The sequence below is a fragment of the Carassius auratus genome, chromosome 25 (assembly GCF_003368295.1).
Source record: "Carassius auratus strain Wakin chromosome 25, ASM336829v1, whole genome shotgun sequence".
Taxonomy (NCBI): Eukaryota; Metazoa; Chordata; class Actinopteri; order Cypriniformes; family Cyprinidae; genus Carassius; species Carassius auratus.
The window spans coordinates 4,036,133-4,058,821 of record NC_039267.1 but is presented as its reverse complement, the minus strand read 5'-3'; the positions used below and the strand labels follow the sequence as shown (position 1 = coordinate 4,058,821).

Sequence of the window (22,689 nt, the reverse complement as noted above, 5' to 3'; positions counted from 1 at the left end):
TAACTTTTATTCACTATAAAGGCCTGCTTAAATATGAGGATGAAACATATAAAATAGATCACATCAGATACGCATTCGCTGGAAAAGACACCCAAGCTCCAGAGCGCCTGCAGAGATTCATTTGACAGATTTGCATCACATTATCACTAAAAATCCTCAAATCTCAGTCACAGTCTGGCTTCATCTACAAACACAACAGACCGAGGGGAAGCATGCGTGTCCTCTTGTCTGAGCAGATCACAACTACATGATTACACTTCCAGCCAGAGGAGAAAGAGTTAACTCAGGCTTACTGTTTATGAAATCTGAGATCGCTTGGTCAGTAGAATGAGTGAACAGGAACTAATGGTTAGAGAATGTCAGATTCTGGAGACAAATGCAGTCTAAAAAGTCTCTGTTGTACCTTATCTTCCAGTCGGATGAGCCGAGCTCCCACTGTATAATATTCCTTATCCACACCTTTCTCTGAAAACAATATAAAGAGAAATAATAAGACAGTCGGAAGTAATCCTTTTCTGTATATAACAGCCAAAAGCTGTGTTTATTAAACCGCCCTGCTCATATAAAAAGCTTCTTTAATTTTCTTACATTTTCCATCACAATTGGCTTTTTCAATCTGTTTTCCAGCCTTATATTTAAACAGGCAGTTCTTGCTACTGTAACTAGCTTGTGCTTGACAGCTTGTAAACTCATCTTATAGTTTTTTTTAAACATGTAATAATGCTCACTTTTTAATCACGCAGTTTGGGAGGGATTTGTCATTTTTTAATATTATTTATTTGGCTCACAATTATTCTTTTTTTGCGTATGTTTGACATAAAATGGGAACATTATCTGTACGTTAAATTCAAGATCTGCATTTAGTCATTTTTATAGTAAAATACGTTTAGGTGGGAGATTTCTGGCATTCTGGCATCACTTTTAAAATGAAAACAACATTATATTACCACCACAACCAGTAGATGGTCATACATTTTCCAACATTTTCAGCGAATGGTGTCTAGTTTGTGTCTCTTTTCACTTCGGTCTTTTCAAGTTGTAATACTGGAGGCTGCACATTAATGAGATGGATGTGATGTCTGTATTTGCATATATGTGTTCTATTAGCCAATCAGAGGCCATTTAACTTGTAAATGACTTCTGATTGGCTAACATCTGTTTAGAATGTTTAAAGTTTCCATATATGGAATTATTATTGTCACATGTTAATGAGATGCATGCAATGTTAGAATTAGAATGATTTCTGCACTTGCATGTGTTTCCATGTTTGCAGTTTAGTTTCAATTAACAATCTGGGTTTGACTATTAGTATATAAGTATATAAGTATATAAAAGCAAGTATATCATGGAAGCATTACGACTTTGTGCTTTATTCTTCGTGCTTTTCTTCATGCATCTTGAATGTGTGTTGGATGTGGGAACATTTAAAAACTAAATTTTTCTTTACCTGGCAGGAACATTCCCGGTTTTCCCAACGTGTGATCCAACCTGCGAGAGGAAAAACAGCAGGAAACTGTGAAATACACAGCGATTGTTTGGAAATCCCGCCTACGCCGCTGGTGTTGTGGGAAGGAACGGGAATAAACTCTGCGGTGACGTCACACGGAGTCTCACCTTCTCTGGAGCTCTTTGATGCGGACCGTCATGTTCAGGTGGCCCTGCGAATACTGCTCGATCACGTCCCGCACGTCGTACGGTTTCCTCGCTTGCTGCGGGACAGAGACGGCATCCATGAGAGCCATTGTCATCACAGCTCCCTCGGGCCTTCAACTTCCACGCTTTGTTATTATAGCTCAATTTAACTCGATAACAACAGCAGCAAAGGCATGCAACTTGTCTCAGTTTTGACGGAAAATTGACAGTTTTTACTTGAGCATATTTATTCATTTCGGTTTAGATCACTGTTTTAAAAAATTGCTTTTGTTTCTTTTTTGTAAGTCGTTTTGGATTAAAGCCTCTGCTAAATGCATAAGTGTGACCATGGAGCACAAAAGCAGTCTCTTAAGTCTCTGGGGTTTATTTGTAGCAATAGCCAAAAAAAAAAAAACATTGTATGGGTAAAAATTTGCGATTTTTCTTTTATGCCAAAAATCATTAGGATATTAAGTAAAGATCATGTTCCATGAAGATATTTTGTAAATGTCCTACTGTAAATATATAAAAACGTAATTTTTGATCAGTAATATGCATTGCTAAGAACTTAATTTGAACAACTTTAAAGATGATTTTCTCTATATTTAGATTTTTTTTGCTCCATCAGATTCCAGATTTTCAAATCGTTGTATCTCAGACAAATATTGTCCTCCTAACAAACCAGACATCGATGGAGAGATAATTTATTCAGCTTTCAGATGATGCATAAATCTCAATTTTTAAAAATTGACACTTAAGACTGGTTTTGTGGTCCAGGGTCACTTATGTTAATGTAATAATAAATAGTTTTAGTAGCTTCCTGACTAATTGGGTTGTTCACAAGAACAACATTTTTGTGTAAATTATCATTCAAAAAAACTATTCTTATTCAAAGCGATTATTTTGTTTTATGAACGTTCAAACAAACTCAATCTGCTCGTGTTTCATGAATCAAGCTTATCGAACGTATGAAAACTGAATTTTTATTAATATGCACTAAAATATGAAGACTTTCATATATGTGTGTGTGGTGTGGTGGAAATAATATAATAAGAAAATCGGGTAATAGGAATAGTAAAATAATTCAATTAAAATAAAAAAATGTAAAACAAACGAAATGCATATAAAAATGCAAATAATAATAATAATTATTATTATTATTATATTTAAAAATGTAATATAGTTACATACATTTTTATATAGAGAAGAATTAATTATATCAATAAAATGTTCAATAATAATAAATTACCTAAATGTTTGTATTTGTATTTGTATAATATACATATACACACACACACAAACACACACGTTTTTCATATATATATATATATATATATATATATATATATATATATATATATATATATATATATATATATATATATGATCTCTTGATTGTGACATACAAAATAAAAGTACCTGAAATTTCCGTCGAGCCACAAAGTACTGCATCCTTCTGATGACCTTGATGGCAGATCTGTGTGCGTGGGAAAGTCTGCGGAGAACAAAATAAACAAACACATAGCGTCACAAAACACAGAGCAGGCCTGCTGTAAATGTGTGTGTGTGTGTGTGTGTGTGAGTACGTGGCAGTAAAAACTGGTGACAATAACAACAGACACACAGCACAACACACACACACACACACGGACACACTCTCTCTCTCTCTCTCTCTAAAGGAGGGCACATGTTTTTTTTTTTTTTTTTTTGTTGGCTCAAACACCCTGTTATTTCCAGTGTTACGCTGTCTTGCCAAAGTTTCTGCGCAGAAATCCATGCAGCAGGAGTCATGTTCACTGTGGACAGGCCCTAGTGGAAAAAAAAAGCTCATTTCTGCCACTCAAGACTAGATAAAAACCTTGACCTTGTGCAGACAAGCATCTCAAAAACACGTCTGGAGTCGAATCAGCTCAGCTAAAGAACGCGTCTGGCCTGTTATCAGTGACCCCGACGATGACCTTTGACATCAAAGCCCTGGTAAATCCACAACACAGTCGTACGAGAGCGTCTTAAAGGAACAGCTCATCCATAGAGAGAAATCCTGATGTTATTCACTCACACATTTATCTCGTTCCAGACCAGAGTTTTGTTATCATCTTATAAGCATCTATGTTTGGGATTTACACATAAAAGAAAGTCAAACGGGTTTGGGCTGAGGAAATGATGACATCGTTTATTTTGGGGTGTACTGTCTCTTTAAGGTTGTGTGTTAAGTGATTCTGAGTGTGGCGTGTGCGTGTGGGTCATGGTCACTTAAATTGCTTTCCATGCCAGCACACATACTTCAGACAGAGAACTGACTTCTCTACAGGACAACCACACATGGCGCTCACGAGTGGAGAAAACATCCAAAAGAGGGTGTCACTTCCTCCAGTTAACAACCAAACAAAGACATGCGTCACAAACACGTCATGAGATGTCATTCCAAACCCATCCCACTTCTGTAATGGGACTTATACCTACATACGATGTGCACATGTACTGTAGCCCTATTGTATATAGTAGGGAAACAGGAAGAGTAAAACAATCACAAATAAATTAAAATTCACAATAGTATGTCCCATAAATATTATAAATGGCTCATTATGAAATATATTGTATATATTATCACACCTATAATTAGATTACATATATAAAAAGTGTGTCACTTCCACCCGATGAATGAATAAATATATTTATTTATATATTTGTTTATAAAGCTGTACATAATCTAAAAATGGAAATGTTAAATATTACATAGCAGTATATGATAAACATTAAAAATAGCTAAATATATATATAATGTATATAGATTTTTTTATCAGGAGGAAGTCACACACACACACACATATATATATATATATATATATATTAATATTGATAGTGTTACTTCCTCCTGATAAATACATTTATTAAATATAACAAATCTTTAATAAATTTGTAATATAAATAAGATATAGATAAATAAATAAACAATAATAATACTCATTACTATGTGTGTTTATACATGTATACATATACATATACACACACACACACACATACAGATATACATATAGAATAGATGTAAAAAAAATAGTATTATTATTATTATTTTTGTATTTTTTTTTATATACATGGAATTTGATTTGTTTGTCGACTTGAATGGACTTGGGCCCGTCACACACACACTGTAGCATCTGTAAAGCCGTTCCCCGAGTGTCGTGTTGATTCCTCTCAGCTTGAGTCTGTCGTGATAAAGCTCTCTTTGCTGTCACTGATCTACAAAACACAAATCACTTCCCTCTGCCGCGGCCTCCGGCGCTCCATCCCTGTCCGCAAACACAGACGATGTCTTAATTAGAGGAGGGGACAGCCGGACAAAAGCTCCCAGCAGTCCCAGCGCTGACACACACCGTAAAGCACACAGATCAAAGCCCCTTCAAACGTCAGCCATCCTGCCCTCTCGCAGGAAATGCATGTGAACAATATGCAAACATCCATGCATGTGTGTGTGTGTGTGTGTGTGTGTGTGTGAGAGCGTCTCAGATCCCAACATGATTGGGAAAGAAAACACATGTCCTCAAAACATGAAACACATGCTGTTTAATCACAAAACTGCCTCCTCACATTATAGCGGCACACAGACACATGCAGGAGAACACACGCCTCGCACATGTTCACATTCAATTCTACACATGCAAAAGATTTCACACGATTACTGAACAACACAACTAACTATTGGCATGCGTCAAGATCACTAGATCAAACCTCAAACTCGTCCTGCTTCCCTAAAGTTTCCAAACCTTTTCCTTTTCCTTTTCTTTTTACCAGTGAATCACTATAACTTTTCTACGACCTCTCATGTTGCTCAAATTAGCATTCTTGGAGCTAAAAGAGTAAAAACTGACATTAGTTTTCATTCCTTATATAAAATCAACTGTAAGTTGTTTTGGGTAAAAGTGTCTGCCAAATGCAGATCCAATTCTTAGAAAAGAAGTGACTCACACAAACAATTCACTCTCAGATCACATATAACTATGGGTTTCCAACAGGTTTTATTCTACGTGACAGTGAAAAAGAGCCTCTGAAATATTTTCAATGTATATTTTCCAATGTATATGTATATGTAAGATGCATATTCATTAACAAAAAATAAATAGATAAATAAAAAATAAAATTTCCATGCATCTATTGGTATTGAACTTTTTCTAAAAAAAAAAAAAAATACAATTGTATAAAAAATATAACAAACAACAAGCAACAATTTACCAACTTACTGTACTTAACTCAGGGTCGCTGTAGTTAGTAAAAAAATAAAAATCTATAAATAAAATGTAAAACTTTCAGGTGGTTGCCAAGGCAAAATTTCTAATTAATAAGTTTTAACTCATTTTCACTTGATGTGTTACTTTTAAATATTAGTAAAAAACTTTAAAAGTATCTAAATGATCAAAAAAAAAAAAAAAAAACGAGAACAACTAAAACTGAAATAAAAATAATAATAAAAACTATATAGACATATATATATATATATATAAATATATATAAACTAATAAAAATGACAAAAACTGCACTCAATATCCTGTTAATCTTGAGTACCTATAGAGTAGTAATGCATCCTTCATAACTCCAAAAAGTCTTTAGTTTTTATTATATTCATAAGAGAAAGATAGTCTGTACCGATTTTTCCCGGAAAAAAACGAGCGTCTGGAGGCGTGACGTGTGGGCGGAGCTAAAGAATCACGAGCGCCAGTAGCTTTTGCGTTGAGAGTGTTTGGAAGCTGTGACATTACCGTGAGGAAAAAACATCATCCAAAACAAACCACGGCTAACAGTCAGATTCAGCCGTTTATTTATGATCCAGAATCAGATCCAGAGGCTGAAATTTAACAAGAGCAGCATCAGCAACGACGTCTCTATGTGGTATGTATTGAAACTGTATATACTTGCTTAGCGGTTTTGGAAAATGACTAAGTTCCACTTTATGTCTTTTTTTTTTTTTTTAAGCTGTACATGTGGAAAGTGCAGTTTGATGACAACATCACATGATGTTTACTTGATGTGCTTACGCGCCGATATCTAAATTAACAACACAGAGATATTTGAAGCAGTTTTACTCACAGCCTGCGGTTCCAACACACGATCGTGACCCTTTTTCGTTGGGATTGCATTATCCTTAAGAAATAAACGATGTGCAAATCCGTCGTCAAACTGGGCCTTGTTTGTAAAACAAGCATCTTCGTAATGCAGGGAACAAACACAAACACTTGCACAACTCCGTTGATGCTCTGTAAAAATAAACTCCATCCACTGGTCCCTTAATGCTGTTTCTCTTTTGGTAATCTGTGCAGGGTTGTCTTGCCCTGGCAACCAAAAACACACTTGTTTTGTGACATTTCGCGACGCTCTCGCTCTGATCAGTGAAGTCTGTTGTGCTCTCAGTGCTCTGCTATACGGGAGCGCACTCTTCCGGCAGAAGTGCCTCAGGACCCATATAAGGAAATTCTGCTCCATCTAACGTCACACAGAGCCATACTCGAAAAAAACTTTACGAAACTTGTGACAAACCGGAAGGAGTATTTTGGGAACAGAAATACTCCTTCAAACATACAACTTAATTTTTGAAACTTTGTCCATGTTTAACATGGGAATCCAACTCTTTAACAGTGTAAAAAATTCTTATTTATTTTGAAATAAATTAAGGATGCATTAATTAATAGTGAAAGTGAAGACATTTATAATATTACAAATGATTTCTATTTTAAATAAATTTTGTTCTTTTGAACTTCCTATGCATCACAGAACCCTGAAAAATAAAATGCATCACAGTTTTATCAAAAATATGAAGCAGCACAACATTTTTCAATATCGATAATAATCTTGAGCAGCAAATCAGCATATTAGAATGATTTCTGAAGATTATGTGACACTGAAGAAGACTTCTGGATGAATGATGCTGAAAATACAGCTTTAATCACTGAAATAAATAACATTTTTAAATATATCCAAATAGTAAATGTTTATTTCGAATTGTAATAATATTTCACAATATTACTGCTTTTACTGTATTTATGACCCAATAAATGCAGTCTTGCTGAGCATAAGTTTTAGTTACAGCTCCACCGCAGTGACTGTATGGCAGGAACATGTATACACTCACAAGCTTTATTTATCTCACTGCATTAGTTTGGATCTGTCTCCAGAAATGAGATAAAAGCAAAAAAGATGTTCCGGAGGGCTGCTGGATCATTAATGAATTACCGGTCAAGAGCGGTGATTTCTAGCAAGTGTCCGTTCTCTCTGACAGGAAGAGGAAGTGGCTGTCGCCCCGTGAGGCATAAATAATCACGCAATCAGCAAGAAAGCATTTCAAAGACAGCCAACGGGGTCTAAACCTCGAAAGCGATTACTGCATTACACACACAGTAACAGAAGCCAAGTTATGCAATAAGATGCAATCTGACCGGCTGATAGTCAATATAAACTGTGACTATATGATCCAGCTCGGATGACAGTCAGTTATTAAGAATGAAACGCTGGCCCAGTTCACACAGAAGGAGAAAAAAGAGACAAGGGAGAAAGAGTGCAGATAAAGTTACTTCTGGCATACAAAGAAAGGGGTGCAGGTTTCTAATGTTTTGATATGACTGCCGCCTGTTTCGCTGGATTAGACGGGTTCAAGAAAGAGTTGCTATTGTGCCCTATTGAGGGCTTACTTATAATAAAATATGGCACCATTTACCCATTTCATGTTGATGAGTTCTTTCTTTCTTTCGAGAAACAGTAAAGAAGATGTTTATATATAATGTTGACGCTGCTCTTTTTCAGTCTAGGATAGCATACTGTGAGCAGGAACTGTCAAAGTAAAAATAAAAATAAAAAAAGTATCATATAAAAGTGTAATAAAAATAGTTCATGTCATTATTTCTCTATATTCCAGGCCTTCTGATTTCATTTGATAGATTTATGTGAGAAAAAGACCCAAATTAGCTCTCAAACATATATATATAATGGACTATTCTGCTATTAATAAGTTATTTAATATAATTTATTTGTAATATATTTATGTGTGTGTGTGTGTGTTTATTAATTACTTAAATTATGTCTTTAGAAATAAAAAAATAATCAATATAAATATTTAATAAAAAATAAATAAAAAGTATATAAACATAAAATGAATTTAATTTTATTACATTTAACAAATTGTGTGTGTGTGTGTCTTTTTTTATAAAAATAAATAATAAATAAGTATTTTTTATATATATAAAAACATTTTCAAATTTATATAAATAACAACTTCTTAAATGTATAATTAAATATTAATATAATTAATATTATTATTATTATTATTACTATATTCGATTTAAAAAATATATGTATATCATGTGACTCCAGAAAACACGACCCACAAGTTTTCTGAGTTGTTTTCCGGTGTGCTTCTGTACGGTAAACAGTACAGCAAACACTCTTTTACTAAACAAGAAAAAAAAAAACTGGTTTAGAAATAGATGAGGGTAAGTAAACATTAATTTTACATGAGCTATCTCTTTAAACTGTCTTCTGATTCAAGAGATAATAACAGCATCTGAGAGCGGCGTGGGCCGAGGGCCGGGCCGGGCCGGGACGGGACAGTCTGCTTTAGCTCTTTGATTCGGCCCCCGCTGTGGCACCTTGACCTCAAACTACAGTCTCTCCATTCAGACCAGCAGATTATAAAACTACTTCCCCCTCTCTAAGAACTAATTCTTTCAAACTAGCCACACTGTGCTACACGGGGGCCTCCTTCTCCTAATTACTTCTTTCTCTTGCGGCCGCAGCTTTTGTTCGGTTAAAGGCCGGTCTCCCCCGACTGACTCCCTGAAGAGAAACCAACCGTGTGTTTCAAGGACAGGCGGTCAGGGATTGCAAGACACCTGAGAACAGTGTGTGTGTGTGTGTGTGTGCTTGTTACTGGAAGACTGATGTGTTTCCAGTGTGTGTGAGACACGAGGAAAAGCCAGAGGAAACAGAGAGCTGGAGGACGGCCTGGCGCGGATCGCTTTTGGCAATGGGAGAGGAGAACAACGAGGCAAGGAAAGAGAAAGAGAAGCAGAAGTGTTGACAGAGAGCTTCTCCTCCTTCAAAAGGTGAAGGTGTGATGGGCTCTCTCTCACACACACACACACACACACACAATGAGAGGAAGAGGAATTCTACATGCTAAAACAAATAACTGCATTATTAACTTTGACTAATTGTGCGTGTTTTCCCCCCAATATGTTGAATCCATTAAATAATACTTTCAAAAGGGTATTAACTGTGCCATAAGCCCCACAAAATGACAAAAAAATTGATTATTGATCATGGGGTGATTTTTCTTTTTAGGTGAACTATCCCTTTAAATAATGTTCCTCACGTCATTAGTGATCCTGTTTTTGCATCTCCATTAAAGCTGTTTGTGACGTCACTAACAATCTTGCACCTCTCGCATCTACATTTACTGAACTCAGACTGCATTAGAGGTTATAATGTGGTTAGTGAACACAAAGCGCTCCAGTTTTATTCAACAGCCCACATACAAGAGTGAGGTATGAAAACTCACCTCCTAATGAGCTTTTGGATGGGATTTGAAGGTTGAATTGTGTGTTAGGGTCGACACGATCTCACAATTTCCAATTTCCAGAAGCTAGCGCTGCTGGCAGGTCGATAAATTGCAGTTTTAGTCTTTTCCGTGTTGGTTTCAGGAGGAGAGGGGCGGAGTCAGCAGAGCTCATTAGCATTTAAAGGAACATGCAGTGAACACATTACTGTTGGCATGTTCATTAACACACAGCCAAAAATCATCTCTCTGGAGGTTTCTTTCTATATATTAGCAATTCTATATTCAAAATCGGGTTATGTGTTTTGAAAAATACAGCTGTGTATAAAGGACATACACTAGCATTCAAAAGTTTGGTTCCTGCTCACCATGGGACCATTTATTTGATGAACTAAAAATACAGTAAAAACAGTAAAATTGTGAAATTATATTACAATTTAAAGCAACTGTTTAAAATTTGAATATATTGTAATTTGTAATTTATTCTTGTGATGCACGCATGTATTTTCAGCATCATTCCTCCAGTCTTCAGTGTCACATGATCTACAGAAATCATTCTAATATGATGATTTGCTTAAGAAACATTTATTATTATTATTATTATTATTATTATTATTATTATTATTATTATTATTATTAATATTATTATTATTATTATTATTATTATTATTATTATCAGTGTTGGAAACAGTTGTGCTGCTTCATATTTTTTATCTGGGATACATTTTATTTTTCAAGATTCTTTGATTAAAAGAAAGTAAAAAATTGAAAATTTGATATTTCTATCAATCCTGTTTTTCAAAAATTGTACAGAAAAAAATAAGTTCTAAAAATCAATTTAAAACATTCTGTAATGGAATGTCAGAGTTCCAGAATTAAATTTAGAATAAATAAATACATACATATATATAAATATATATATATATATATATATATATATATATATATATATATATATATATATATATATATATATATATATATATATATATATTATAATAATAATAATAATAATAATAATTATTATTATTATTATTATTATTATTATTATTATTAATGTCTCTACTTTCACTTCGGATCAATTTATTGCATCTTTACTGAATAAAATGATGACTTTCTTATAAAAATAAATAAGTGCAACACACTGTCACACAATACGATGAAACAAAAGTCATTAAAAAAAAAAAAACATAAAGGGTGGTTGATTTTCCATTTGTCTGAAGTCAATCAAGCTTTTGTACAGAACCTAATGTAATAATATGCAATATTGATGTTTTTAAATAAAATAACTTCTAGATTAAATGTCAGAGTTCCAGAATGAAATGTAGAATTTTTCTAAACATAATTCTCAACTTAACCTCGGTGATCTATAATGGATCTCAGGTTCTGGAATGAAGCTGCGGGTTCATCTCTACAGCACGCTTTCCTTCTGAGGCTGTGTTGTTGGGATATTTTAAGCTGATCTGGGCACAGCTGTTCCAGAGCCACAAAAGCATTCGCAGGGTAATATTTCTGAAAACTGAGGTCACTGCGTTTACCAGGCCGCGATGATATAGCGTTCAGTAAGAGCTCATGGTTATTATTCACTTATGTTTTGTTTTTACAGATCGGGTGACTGGGCAGAGAGAGTTCACGGCCGAAAGCAGAGAGGGGGAAAAAAAGAGAAAGATGATCTCTGTGTTTTTCACGGGCCACACGAACAGATTTGAGCAAACGGCCTCTTTAGGATCCTCCATGACCCCGCGTGTGTGTGAACGTAAATCCTGCATTTCTTCCAGTCAAAAACAGATAAAGGGTGAGCAGCATCTCTTCTCGTTATCTTGAAATGACGGAGTCTCTCAGACTGATATGAGCTCTCATCGGAGACACAAAACCTGATTCAAACACTGTCCATACACAAAGTGTTTGTGAGAACTCAAAGTCTGTTGGTGTACTGATGGAATGGAATACTAACATACTACATACAGTATATATTTAATGCATTTAAAGTAACACATAAAAAGTAGAGCATAGAGTATATACAGTGTATACACACACACACACACACAATTTTTAATCCAGCATCCAATGCACATGAAAAGATTATCTGAGTCTTATAATAGCACATAGAGCACGTGTGTGTGTGTGTGTGTGTGTGTGTGTGTGTGTGTGTGTGTGTGTGTGTGTCAGTGAATCAGCGTTATTATAGTTAACTAAAACTAAAATCATAAAAAATAAATTGCTACCTGAAATAAACGTAAAAATAGAAATGACGTAGAAATAACCAAATTTTTTTATACTTTTATTTCAACTAGTTTTCAAGACAAAATTTCTCACTTTTTTTTTTTACTTGATGCACAAAAATAGCTAAAAATTAAAACTGAAACAAAAAATAATTTGTAAAATATAGGTTTTACTGAAATTAAAATCATATATTATAAATATAAAATAAAAACTAATAAAAAATTACACCTTAAACAGTATTTAAAAATACACTAGTGTGAACGGAAAAATTTAACAAATAGGTGAACAAATAAGGGAAAATGCAACAAATATATATATATATATATATATATATATATATATATATATATATATATATATATATATATATATATATATATATATATATATATATATCACAAATACATAAATATTAAATATATAAATATATAATACTAATTCAATATATTTTATGTCAACAAGTTGCAAGTCTCATTTTCATTTTACTTGATGTACTAAAATAGCTTAAGTGTCAACTTGAAATAAAAATGTATAAACACTATCATAAATAAACAAGAAAAATACTACATAAACAAATCTACAACTAATTAAAATGCAAACCGTAAAAACAGAAAACATCAAAATACTACACCATAACACTGTTGTAAATTGAATATTGTGGAAACAGAATGAAAACTAGATTAAAAAATAAGGGGAAATGCAACATCGGAAGAAAACAAGAGTGTAATTAAATTATAGAGTATGTTCTGTGTTAAAGAGTTGATTGAGGGTCAGAAACCAGAAGAGAGAGAGAGAGAGAGAGAGAGAGAGAGAGAGACGCTTTAACAGAGTCATTAAACTACTGGAGCAGATGAGAAGAGCTGATGGATGGATGAGAGAGGAGGAGGAGGAGAGGGAACAGCGCTCTCACAGGACAGAGAAAGGGAGCGGAGGAGTGTTGACTCGTTCTTCATTCAACAACGTGTAGATCCACGTTTTATTATAACAGTATGCTCATTATAATGTTGTGTATGTGACCCAATCATAGTTATTAATATTCTGCATTGTTGTTTGTCCTGCTAGCACTGCTGGCAGGTCGATAAATTGCAGTTTCAGTTACTTCCGTGTTGGTTTCAGGAGGAGAGGGGCGGAGTCAGCAGAGCTCATTAGCATTTAAAGGAACATGCATTAAAACGGGTTGCTGAGAACAGAACTGTTTTTGACAGGGTGAAAAGGGTGTTGTTTTACACCACCATTGAGAAATTTGAACCAAACTATGTTATAGACTTATAGTCTTCATTAAGACTCAACTAGTGACAAATGTTCATCCGCTGAGCCCTTTTAAGATGCTAATTTTAGAATTCTAGAACAGATCAGTTATGTATTTTGATAAAGATTGAATCTTAGAGTTCTATAATAAAATTCAGAGTTCTAAATGCTCTAGAATGAAGGGCTGTGGCATTTTGAATGTGTCCAGATTCTGTGAGCTTCTGTTTGTTACACATTTATCTGAGCAGCAGAGACGTTTTAACAATCTTATGTGTGTACAAATACACACACACACACACACACACACACACACACACTCCTGGAGAGCTCAGCCAAGACGCACTCACATCAAATGGATCTTCCCATAAATGATTAAACTCGCTCTGCTTGTTCCTGGAAGCTGCCAGGTGCCGTCGTTTCCAGAAGCATCCGCTAGATTAATCTTTATACTCAATGAGAAAGAATGGCACTCAAGGGTTTTATATGATTATTGAAGAGTGAGGTGATTTTTCTGCTTCACGCAAAGTTATTTATTATCATTCACTGAGGAAAAGTCTGTTTAATAAGAGCGAAGTCATAGTCACCACTCACAGACAGACAGATTTCTAGAAGGACTAATGCAAATAATCTCCTTATAATCAGACACATTTCTGAGCAAAACAGGATATTCAACAATACAAAAATAGAGGTCAAAGGTTAAGATTTTAAGATGTTTCATGCAAACATATTTTCTTCAGAATGACCTGCATTGATAAGATTTAAAGATTTAAAGACTATTAAAAACTATTTTCAACATTGATAATAATACGAAAATGTGGTTTGTTATAAAATATAAGGTTACTATTATTTCACTGTTATATAATGACAATATTATTAACCATTCTTAATCCTAATTATTATACTTATATTTAATACACGTTTTGAATTTATTTTATATTTTCATTTATTTTTCTCTATGAGAATTTTTATCAAAGTTTTCCAAAAAATATTAAGCAGTTTTTAACATTGATAATAATAAGAAAAAGAAAATGTGTTTATATTTATATCATAATCAGATTGAATAATAATAATAATCATCGTCATTATATACATGTATATGTATATATATATATATATATATATATGTGTGTGTGTGTGTGTGTGTGTGTGTGTGTGTGTGTATATATATATATATATATATATATAATTTATTCTTTATCATTTTTATTATTTATAGCTTTTATATTTTTATTATTAATAAGCAATTTGTAACATCAGATCATAACATGATGTATTTGTATAGATATTCTTTTTTTTTCCTATGACAAATAAAACTGAATCAAATATTAAATTATTATTAAAATATATTCAAATAAGTACAATATGAATGTTTCTTGACACTGAAGACTGGAGTAATGATGCTGAAAATTCAGCTCTGATCACAGGAATAATTTACATTTTAAAATATATTGAAATAGAAAAAAGTTATTTGAAATTGTAGTAATATTAAAAAATATGCCTGTTTTTTTTTTTTTATTAAACAATCAAATGCAGCCTTGGTGAGCATAAAAGACTCATACAAAAAAATCATAATAACCCCGATCGTTAAACCGTTATTGTAAATATGTAATGCAAACACAATTTACATAACTGAATAAGAAAACGACACACTGACCGCAGTCAACAAACCCCTGCGGCATACAACGAGTCCGCTTTCCTTTCCCAGGTCCCTCGTTTCTCATTTTATTGCAGGTAAGTATAGCAATATTCACCACACCGTAAAAGATTTTAACAGCCTGTGTTTATCACTGCGTCCTCACAACCCACAATGCACTGCATTCACAGTACCTGCTCATTATTCACAAAGCATTTACTTTCGTCTTTGTCTCGATTGGAAACTTTATAAGCTCCAGTAAATGAGAAAGTGATGCCAAAGCAGTGGTTTCGCAGCTATTGCGCAAATAAGCGGCGGTTCATTCCAGTTGAACTGCCGTCAAACCTGTAATCAGGCCGAACAAGAAGAGACGAGTTTCACTCCAGAAGCTTTTAAGTCTATCTTTGACCTTTGGACGCAACGAGAGCGCAGATTTAATCTCATAATCATCAGCTTTAATGTTTAAATGTAAGCCATGTGTGCTGCTTGATAAGCACGCTGCTCGCCGGATCAAAAAGATCCACGGCTCCAAATCAAAGATAAAACGGCGTTTTCTGGCGTCATGCCGCCGTCGGACTCACATTACCTTACTGATGCTGATGGAGAGAAATCCACGGCTCACACACAGGCCCGAGAGCTTCCTGTCCGAGTTAAAACGCCTGATAGAATAACAATACAATGTTTCAGTTCTAATTCACTGAGCCATGAATCCAAAAAAAAAAAAAAGCCTGTCAAAACATCTCTGAGCCGACCAAACCAACAAGCGGAGGAGGAACGCTTCCCTCTTCACTCAGCATTTTATCAACACTAAAAGACAAAAACTAATATCTACTCAATCATCACAATAGTCATTATGATCCATTGAATATAGTCCAACTCTTCTGAAATCTCATCGTAGATATGCATAAGGAACAGGGTAAATAAAGCTAAATATAACAATAATGATAATAGAATTGTTACATATTTACATTATAAATACCATATATCTTTCTCTTTTTGATTTGATCAAATGATAATGATAAAAAATTAACAAAATTAAATATAAAACATTGAGGGATGAATGTTTTAAAAATGCATGACAAAAAACTTATAATGCATACTTCATTATCTATTTCACAATTTTTGTATCTATATGAGCTACGTAATAATGAAATAATAAACCTCTATCATTACCTCACCCTCATTCTTAATTACTTATTTATTAATAATTATACATTTATGAATGAATAATGCTATATTTTAATTACACAATAAACATTTATTTATTGTCAATTCTGTCGTCTGAAATATCGATGTGTTTATTTATTTTATTTGGTATTTACCCGCATCATTCTTGATACATGAATACAGAAACCAATGAATAAATAATGGCAGAATTTACATACAATAAATAACAAAAAAGAAAAAAAAAAGAAATAGTAATTTACTCACTCATTCTAAATAAATAAATAAAATCATACACACACATATACATATTTTATTTATGATGGTTAGTAAACAATGGACAAAAAAGGGGGAAAGTATCTATTATTGTAAAGTAAATATTTATTTACACGCCCTCGCTCAAAGAACAGTTGCAATCAAAATTATTCGAGACATTTTGCTGCAGAGAACAAAATCTTATGAAAACAATTCAACCAGAGAAAGTGTATTAATACATATTTGAGTAATTCTTAGAGTTTAAAGTTGATGAATAGTGAAAAAAATTAATTCTTATTGTCTCTAAACATTCATTTTCAAAAATATTCAACCCCCAAAAGTCTCAAGATTGGTGCATGTTGTTTATAAACACCAATTAACACTGAAAAATTGGCTTTCTCCAAATTCCACCAAGTGTTTTCAATGAGAATGAAATCTGGAGACATGATTTCCACTTTCGTGCAACAGTAGACAAAGTTCTCCTCCATGTTTGACCGTGAAGATGGTGTTCTTCTACTCATTAGCTTTGCCTCTTTTGAACCAGACATGCACACCGCTGATTCATGGGTCCAAAAAGTTCCAGTTGAGTCACATCACTCCACAAAACATTCTTCCTGAGCTCCTGACAGGTGTATCCAAAATTATTTTTTGGAGAGGCATTCAGCGAGATGCCTCAACATGAAAACCAGACTTGCCTTGTGTTCTTCTGAAACCCTGCATTGAAAGCTTTCCCCTCTCTTCATCAGGACATCTTTCAAGTGGCAGTGCATCGCTGGTTTTTCCACAGTTGCTGTGATCAAACATTTTTTCATATTGTGCTTTTTCTTCAACACCCTCAAAGGTTTTCTGGTAAAACGTGTTTTAAGCTAATGAAATACGGCTGCCAGCTGTGTCTCTGGGAAATTTTAATGACTTGGAAATCTTCATGTGGACTTAAAATGCCTAAAGTAATAAACCTATTTCTTCTCTATAAGTTTTGTGAGAGCTCTGTTGACTTGTCATATTTGAACTCAACTTCAGCACATAACTGTATAACAGCTCAAACTCTTATAGAGTTTATAAAGATTTAATTAATCAATTATGTTTCCCACCATATAAATAAGTGACTTAAAACAGCAATGTTGAATATGGGTTGAATAATTATGACATAGCTGTATTATTTAGAAATTGAATAACTCATCATATATTGGCGTTATCGTTTTTAATATGGCAGTAAAGCACTATAGATTAAAACTTCATAAAGTCCTGGGTCTTCAGAAAAGCTTGGATTTGTAAAGTACGGCAGTCTCTTGGGGGTTAAATAATTTTGATTGCAACTGTAATTAAATAAGCAAGTAAATAAATAAATAATGTTAGGGTTACGTTTATGAACTTTCTGTTCCCTTATTTGGTCACCTTCCTCGTTTTGGTTAATTGATTATTCCCCACCTGTCTCCAGTTCCCTCATTACCTTCTGTGTGCTTATACCCTGTCTGTTTAGTTCTTCTTCGTCCGTGATTAAACGTATACTGTTTATGCATCTGAATGTGAATGTAACTTAATGTATTGTAACCTAACCTGAATGTATTAACACTATTTGAATGTGAAGTTAATGTGGTATTGTGTATAGTCTGTATTCTCCGTCGTCATCCAGTAAACTCCTCTTTTTGATCACTATCCTCCTCGAGCACTTTGTCTTACTTTAGCACACACCTCATTTGTAACAGTTAGAATAAGGGTCAGTAAATAATGACAATAAATATATATTAGTGGTGTCAAATGAATAATTGCATTCAAAATACAAGTTCTGTTTACGTAATCTATGAGTGTGTACTGTGTATATTCATTATGTATATATAAATACACATACATACATAACATATTTTGAAAATATTTACATGTACATATATATATATATATATATATATATATATATATATATATATATATATATATATATATATATATATATATGTATGTATATACACACTCATGCACATTGACTGTGGGAAGTTTTCCTCACACACACACACACACACACACACGTTGGCGTGTTGCAGATACAGACACCATAGGCTTGTTTTGATGAGAGATTTGACTGAAACAACACTCCACGGCAGCGTCCCGTAAAGCCACCCACAGAGGAAGACCACTTCCACCTGCTGTGTGATCTGATGCGTATGGATGCGATCCGGTGGAAAAGTGCTCAGGTCATGACCTGAAGAGGGTCGAATTCAATGCATCTTCAGATTTCATGCTATATGGAAGTGCAGCAATGTTAAGAACATCTGATACATCTCTAGCCTAGCGCTCTTGTCCGGTCTGGTTTTGTTGCTAAAGCCGTAGCGTCGCGAGTCAACAGGGTCTGGGTCAGCGGCTGGTTTAATCCGGCGGCCTTTGTTTAGCTTGAACAGCATGTGAACGGAAGTTTTCTGGTTGAGTTAGTGCTGGGAAATACCCCTAAACGTGTGAAAACCATCTGCGGACCAGGGCTTTCCAGCTATTTCTGCCAGCGCAGATACAGACAACACACGTGAGCATGATGAGGAACGGGAAAACGATGGTGCTACGTCAAATAAAGACGTGTTTGTGTGATTGCATGAGTAAATGTCTTTTATAATAAAAATATTTTTATGCTGTGGTTTCATGAAGAGTTTTCTTATTTGCTAGTTAAACACGTGTTTAAAAAAAAGCAGAGCAAACATTTTCAATATATGTTCTAAATATTATATATTATTATTATTATATATACTATTCTTAAACAAACAATCCAGCAGGTCTAGTGTTAATAATAATAATAAATAATAATAAAATCCAGCTGACTTAAATTCAAATTAAATAATAAATATAATATTAAATGATAAATTCTTTATATATCCTATATATATATATATATATATATATATATATATATATATATATATATATATATATATATATATATATATATATATATATATATATATATATATATATATATAATAAATAGTTTTTTTATAAATAAAAACACAGACTTAAGTGCAAAGTAAATATTAAATAAAAGGATAAATCAAATTAATAAATATAAAATATTATTATGTAAATATATATATATATATATATATATATATATATATATATATATATATATATATATATATATATATATATATATATATATATATATACAATTTATTTATCTGGCAAAATCCACCAGACTTTAATGCAAATTAATTCTCTGTAAAACTAAAAGCCCTAATTTCCCACTTTACTGCCAAAATCTGCTCTAAACTACACCAACTCTCTCTCTCTCTCTCTCTCTCTCTCTCTCTCTCCATAAGCAACTCAATCCTGCCGCTGAAATAAAGCCCCTCTGTCAAGGCAAGCTCTGTACCCATCAGTACCAGACCATGGGCCGCATGTATAATGGCTTCTTGCACACATGTGAGTGCTGGGAGCCTGAACAGAGCTCCTTCTATAGGCCACCGGCCATATGGTGACCAGGACTGGATGTGCCAATTGACGGTGTCTGTCTATGAGTCCTTCAAGCCCAGCTAATATACATAGAGTGCAGGGTGAGAGCTAGTGTTACATCCCTCCTTCTCTATTCATTCATTCACTCCCTCATTCATTCATGGCGGGGGACAGAGGCCCTTCATCACCAAGAGTTAACCTCTCTTTTCCCTACTGGCAAACAATAGGGTCTCTGCGGCGGATAAAGAAGTGGTCTCGGAGAGGTGTTCGGAGGCGCGTTTTAACCCTTGCTGGAAATGAATGGGCCGGATCCTGCTGAGCAGATGGTGGCCATGAAACACAGCGCGTAAATGCTGTGGGGTCGATGTGTAGATGGCGTTCAGTCTGAAGCAGTGTTGAAGCATCAACACAGCATGAAGAAAGAAGGGGACTCATGGTCAGCTCATGTTGGCAATGTCTGGACCCAAAGTTGCCCTGATACACCAAGCCGATGCTCGATACCAAACGGCCAATGCCGTTAAATCAGCCAATATATGTTGAAATGGCCAAAAAGAAGCAGACGAGGACCAACCTCAGCTGATGGTGCAAACCACACTGAGAAAACTTAGTTAGACTAACAAAAACTGCCAGACGGCCAACTGTCGACTTTGTGTGTTCAGGGCTTAAGACAACCAATGAGAACATGACACGTGAACCAAAGAACCAATAGCAGGATAACATAAAGGGAAGGGAATCACATGACTAGACGGGAACCATGACAAGGCAAACTAATGCACAAACAGCAATCTCATTGACTGGCGCTCATCTATTATTTTCCCTGTAGTCTATTGATTTCAGCAAATCAGTTCGAGCAAACTCGCACAACCTGATTAATATTCATGAATACAGTAGCTCATTAATCTTCAGTGTGTTTTATATTGTTATTATTATTAGACTTGTATCATTATTATCTTAACAGTGTTTTTGTTATTTTTTCCCCAAATTATTATTATTTTTTTTTTTTTACAGAAACACTAAATGACCAAAAAAGCACCACCACTAGTCCAGTCAAAATGTGTAGTTAAAATGACTAATATGCATTCAAACATGGTTATCAAGGTTTAATTCTAACTACTAAGTTTCTATCATTGGACAATACTTGATTATCATATTATAATGCCTGACAGATTGAGGTTAAGAGTGTACTTTCAGCTTTTAAAAAACTGTGCCATTTTAAAAACATATATATATATGTTTTCACTTCAACTGTTTCCTTATAACAGCAGAATCAACTTTAAACACTTATTGTCTTATTAATAATGTATCACTGTATAAAGGTCGGCTTTTATTTGTGTACACTCACAATGAAAACAAAACATTGTGCTTTTGTAAAATAAAGAAAACAAATAGGATGTCGCTTTCTGCCATTTGAGTTTCCTTTCTGCGAACAAATTAAGCCTTTCACAAAATTGGATGAAAACTCAGCGTATATAAGCTATAAGTTCCCCTTCGAGGGAACATCGAACTGCGTCGAACGACACTTCCCCAAAGTGTCGTTCGACGCAGTTCTCATTCCCCTTCTCGGGGAACAAGGGTTACAGTCGTAACCTGAGACGTTCCCCTTCGAGGGAACATCGAACTGCATCGAACGACACTTTGGGGGAAGTGTCGTTCGATGCAGTTCTTGTTCCCCTTCTCGGGGAACAAGGGTTACAGTCGTAACCCGAGACGTTTTTTTTTCTCTTGTTTATCTGCAAACTATTTTAAATATATTTCAAGAATTAATTCCTTTTATCTATATACGTACTGCAGATTTTATATATACAATAATGTAATAATTTTTACTAATGTCCATTCAAAATAAATTAAAAGAAACCGAGCAAAGTAGTTTTTTTTAACCTGTGTAACGATATCGTATCCAACCATGACCCCCGAAACCGAGGTACGCACCAAAACGTGTGTGCCATATTTTAATAAAATATAATATCTACAAAAAGAGACACATGGTGTGGACAAACATATATCTTATGCATGTTCACATTAAAAATACAGCACAGATGTGTGAATGCATCTTGAATAAAAGTACAGAACTAATTCTAATTTGACCTGGCTTAAAAACACAAATCACAAATTTTGGCAATTACATAACAAATGCGTACATCCAATCAAAGCTCGTTCCTGTGGTACTCAGCCCGTTTACCACGCTAACATCTTACATTAACCATCAGCTGATAAACAGCTGACCTCAGAACAGCCCCAGCAGCATCACAAACAAGCTCTCTGACAGCGATGTCTGTCTCCAGAGCTCTTTTGTGCGAGTGCTGTTTGCGCTGGTCCGGCCCGATCGGCTGGTGTTTGCTCAGGGAGACAGAAGAGGTGAGGAGTCTCTCCATTTGTTTAACTCCACGCCATTCAGCTCTCAGGGCTTTGACAAATAGAGAGCATTAAACACGGGGCGTTCGGGCGACGGACGGGACAGTTATGCGGCGCTCGGCAGCCGTGGGAAGAACACTATAATGGGAACTATTTCAAAACGTAAAAATAACCGTCTGAAAGGCCACGCGGATGTCATTTGATTGAATTC

General features: G+C 34.4%; 1 protein-coding gene across 1 annotated transcript in view; it reads right to left on the bottom strand.

The window, feature by feature from the left end:
- The window catches only part of kcnq1.2 (potassium voltage-gated channel, KQT-like subfamily, member 1.2), a 137,764-nt gene that overhangs the window by 45,578 nt on the left and 69,497 nt on the right, over positions 1 to 22,689 (bottom strand). The window contains exons 14-17 of the mRNA XM_026201807.1: positions 3,052 to 3,127; positions 1,615 to 1,709; positions 1,448 to 1,488; positions 404 to 465 (exon numbers count right to left, since the gene is read on the bottom strand). Of these exons, the coding sequence (XP_026057592.1) occupies positions 404 to 465; positions 1,448 to 1,488; positions 1,615 to 1,709; positions 3,052 to 3,127 (274 nt within the window). The remainder of the gene's footprint in view (positions 1 to 403; positions 466 to 1,447; positions 1,489 to 1,614; positions 1,710 to 3,051; positions 3,128 to 22,689) is intronic.